The sequence below is a fragment of the Olea europaea genome, chromosome 11 (genome assembly GCF_002742605.1).
Source record: "Olea europaea var. sylvestris chromosome 11, O_europaea_v1, whole genome shotgun sequence".
In the NCBI taxonomy this organism is placed as follows: Eukaryota; Viridiplantae; Streptophyta; class Magnoliopsida; order Lamiales; family Oleaceae; genus Olea; species Olea europaea.
Window position 1 is genome coordinate 24986373 of NC_036247.1, and position 4375 is coordinate 24990747.

At 33.6% G+C, this 4375-nt stretch overlaps 1 protein-coding gene across 1 annotated transcript in view; it reads right to left on the reverse strand.

Annotated features, from left to right (window-relative positions):
* Nucleotides 1-2375, reverse strand: part of LOC111403846 (CRM-domain containing factor CFM3, chloroplastic/mitochondrial-like) — a 6926-nt gene extending 4551 nt beyond the window's left edge. The window contains exons 1-2 of the mRNA XM_023032474.1: nucleotides 1267-2375; nucleotides 600-998 (exon numbers count right to left, since the gene is read on the reverse strand). Of these exons, the coding sequence (XP_022888242.1) occupies nucleotides 600-998; nucleotides 1267-2328 (1461 nt within the window). The 5' untranslated portion in view covers nucleotides 2329-2375. The remainder of the gene's footprint in view (nucleotides 1-599; nucleotides 999-1266) is intronic.
* Between the last annotated feature and the right edge of the window lie 2000 nt (nucleotides 2376-4375).

A 4375-nucleotide genomic window follows, 5' to 3' on the forward strand; every position in this document is an offset into this window, starting at 1 on the left:
AAAAAGAGTACAGTTATTTTAGAGTACTAAAAATAAATGCTGCCTCATTAAAATCTTGCTAGGAAAAATCAGTGGGACAAAACCTAAGCTAAGGAAAATAGTACAGCTACTCCCCCTGACGTTGATCACTGAAAATCTTTGAGTCGACGCATTCCAATCTCATGAACTAATTTCTTGAATGTAGATGTTGGCAATACTTTTATGATAAATCGGCCACATTGTCATTTGAGCGAATTTGTTGGATATCGATGTCGTCATTCTTTTGAAACTCATATGTATGAAAGAATTTTGAAGAAATATGCTTCGTCCTATCACCTTTGATATAGCTTCCTCTGAGTTGTGCAATACAAGTTGCATTGTCTTCATACAAAATTGTTGGACTATCCTTTCTTGAAATTAATCCGCATGATACTTGGATATGATGGGTCATGTTTCTCAACCATACACATTCTCGGCCTGCTTCATGAATTGCAATAATTTCATAATAATTTGAAGATTTAGCTGTCAAGAATTGCTTCACAGATCTCTATGATATAGTCGTTCCTCCACGTGTAAACACACAACCTGTTTGTGATTTAACTTTATGTGGTTTGTCTAACCCCATTGGGAAGTAGTCTAAATGGGGGTCTATATCCTGGAACGACAGCAGGCAGCAAGTCTGCATCAACAGGCAGCGGTTCCGGACCTGACCAATCTATGAACCTTGGACCAAGCTCGTCTAAAAGAAGGTTGAGCTCACTTAGATCCATTAGCTCCTCTTCAGATAGACCATTCAAATACTTAGAAGTATAATTTTGAGATGATTCTGCAGCTCCAGATAACAGTTTCACGTTACCGCATTGAGTAACATCATTAACAGAATCTGACGAAGATCTAGCCTCAATATCAGCTTGAATACGTTTACTATATGCTTGCACACAATCAAGTTGGTAAGACATTCCTCTGTATAGAACTACCGAACTTCCTGATCTCCATATAACCAAACCTCCAGTTCTAGCCTAACAATTAAACAGCACAATATATGGAAGAAGAAATACACTTCATCATGAATTCTTGTAAACCGTGATACAAATAAATCGTAAAATTGAAATTTGAAGAGAAACTACAACGGTAAGAATGTAATGAACAAAGAAATAGTTTAATGCTCACGAAATTAGCAATTCAACTTGAAGGCAGCATTTACCCACTAGTACAATAAACATTTATTACAATTGGCAGTTAAATCATTCTTCTCTACTAAAAAACTTAAGATAAGTGGACACTTACCTCAAGAATCTCATGTGTCCTCTTCATGTTCTTTGAAGGAGGCCCTTCAAATTTCAATTTTACGATTTCCTCGTCCTTCCATTTCGCGTGGATTGCATCGGTTAATGCTTGTGTTATTCCCGCTGCCCCGACTTTCATTCTCTCTACCATCCTCAATGCCACATTTCTAAGCCTCTTCAGTTCAGGTTCCGGTATCAATTTTTCTGCCAACTCTGTATTACTCTTCCTTAACTTCTCCTCTTTCACAGGGTCCTCATTAGTTCCTCTCTGCCATGGTAATCTCATAGAATCACTAACATCATCTGATCCTTTTTTACTGCTGAATTCTTGAGAAATGCTCCGTGAATCCTCCACAAAAAAGGCATCTTCACTCTCGTCTTCAATCAAAATCTCATATTTTTCTGATAATCCTATAGGGATAGTATCAACCTTGCCACTTGTTTCATCACAATTGCAATCTAATTTAACTCCCTTTATCAAATCCCCAGAGTCTTCAACAACACTACCAAAAGCTTCATCATTTTTACAATGCTCAGAAAACCCATCAAGGTTTTGCCCTCTATGATTACTTTCTTCTTGAATTTTTTCTGTAGCTTGAGAATCAGGCAAGTCCTTCCTTGGTTTATTTCCATGAACCCAAGGAGCTAAAATCGACTTATTTCTTGAACTAGAGCTCGCAGAGCTATCCCCAGAAGTATTGTCCTCACTTACTGTCACAGTAACGACACCCTCAGATAACGGCAGCAGATGTTCTTCATAATCCTGAATCGAATCATCACTCTCTTGTTTATGTTCTTCCCAAGGGAATTTCTCTCTTAAAGAAGGGATTTTGAGGGACCATTTATCTTGAATTTTTTCAATAAAGCTTGGCCTGGGTTTTCTCTTCTTCTTTACAGGGTTGGTTTCGTGTTGAACGGATTTTGTGCAAGAAATTTTCAATTTTTGACCTCGAAATCTGTTTGAAAAATGGGGTTGTGAGTGAAATGTGATCAAGTAGAAAGATTGAGAAGAATATGAAGATGAAGCAGAGAACAAATTCGAAGGCAGGGGTGAAGGAGCCATGGTGATGAGGTTGAAGAATCTCTGCGAGAACGAGCCTTAAAAAGATGGCCTGAAAATTTCTGACTAACCCAAATTGCCAATGAAAATGGGTTTAGGAATTTTACATAAATAGCATTAAATGTGGGAAACTATGATCACTTGGCATCTTAATAGTTAATAGAATAGAACTAATGAATAGCTCAAGCACTTTACCTTAAAAATTTTAAATTATCTAATAGGGATGGGAAAATATTTCGCGACCGCCCGATATTACAGTGTCCTATCTCGAACAGAAGGAAATTTCTACTTCATTAGAAGATCATGGGAATGAAGAACATGGTCCCTGTCCCAAATTTCTTATACATTCCTAAATCTTATAATTTTAGAAAATATTAAAAAAATAATTAAACAACATATTAAATGGAGATATTATAATTCACGCTCCTCTCTTCTTCTCTCGATAATCTTGTCAAAGCGGTCTCATTTGCTTGACCTTATACCTTCAATTTTTTATTTTTTAAGACAATATCAAACACACCTCTCGAACTTTTACGCGCAATCACTTTTACTCATACCTCATATAAGTTGGGTTTATTATCAAGTAAAGAAGAAATTTTCTACAATTCGTGCAGTTATGGTTAATTCGTTCAAAGTAAACTATGTAAATATAAATTGACATATAGTAAATAGAATTCGTTTGACGTTGTTTAAATTTAACTATATGTATTTAGTTATTTTGTTTATAGGTAGGATTACTTTTGTGAACATTTATGTTTAGACATATATCAAATTTAATTTGACAAATTAGTTATTTACGAGTATAAATAAATATCAAATAATAAAAAATGATATTATGATATTCTTTTGAAATATTTTAATGATTAATATATTAAAATTCGACTGTATAACACTGTCATCATTAAATAATAAATTCTGAGGGTATGCAATGATTTAATGAATTAATGTATACTATATTTTAATTAAATTTTACTTGAATTGATTCAAAATAATATGTTTAGTAGACAAATAAGTGTACTTCAAGATATATTTTTCTTCTAGGTGGAGGAGTTGTATCTTCGAGAACTAGTAAGAAGTTATAATTGCATCTACTACAATGAAGGTAGAACTAATTGGTTTCTATAAAGCTACAACACTCACATTATTGTTGGGAAATTTCATCAAAGCCTTAAACGTTGTTGATACTATAGGGAAGCCTTTGAAGATTTATTGCGATAGTTCGATTGTACTTTTCTTTTCAAAAAATAATAAAAGTAGAAGTCGAAGTAAAAATATCACTATAAAATATCTGGTTGTTAGAGATCATAAAATGAAAAATAAAGTGATCAATGAGCATATCAAGAAAGATTTTGTGATAGCAGATCACGTGACTAAAGGCTTGTCAGATAAAGTTCATGAATAGCTTGTTGAGAACATGAGATTTGCTTGCACTATCATGGTACTCTAATTTTTTGTGTTTAAGATTGTTTTTTCTATGTTTTAAACGATGTTATTGGTGCAAAGTTTATGATCGATATTCAATTGTGATTATTAAAGTTTAGACCCAAAATGACTTTAGGAAGTTTATTCATAAAATAAAGTATTCTTTCATAAGTGAACGTACTTGTAATATATGGAAGGAAATATTTGGTTATTAAAAAAGGACATTCATGATTCAAGTATTGTGAGTTTCTATTTGAACAAGTTATTGGCAATTTCACTAATGATAACATCGAGTATCCACCTTAAAGTTGTGGACCAAGTGAAAAAATAAAACCATTTATGGTCTCATATTCAATTTAAAGTATGATTTTAATTAATGGTGGCTTAATTAACTTCACATATGGTTTATTAAATGGATGGAAGTTGTGTAGTGGTTGTCTACATTAAAATGTCAATGGATCCCTAGCCAAATTTGATACAAAATTCCTTCAGAATTTTTTTCTATTAAGTAAAAAATCATTTGTTTGTTCCATTAAGTAAAGGGTGTTATCAAGTGGGTCATGGCAAGAAGGCTTGTTGGAGCCACCGGCTAGCACTAACAGTGGTCCATGTTGAATCCGTCGTATTA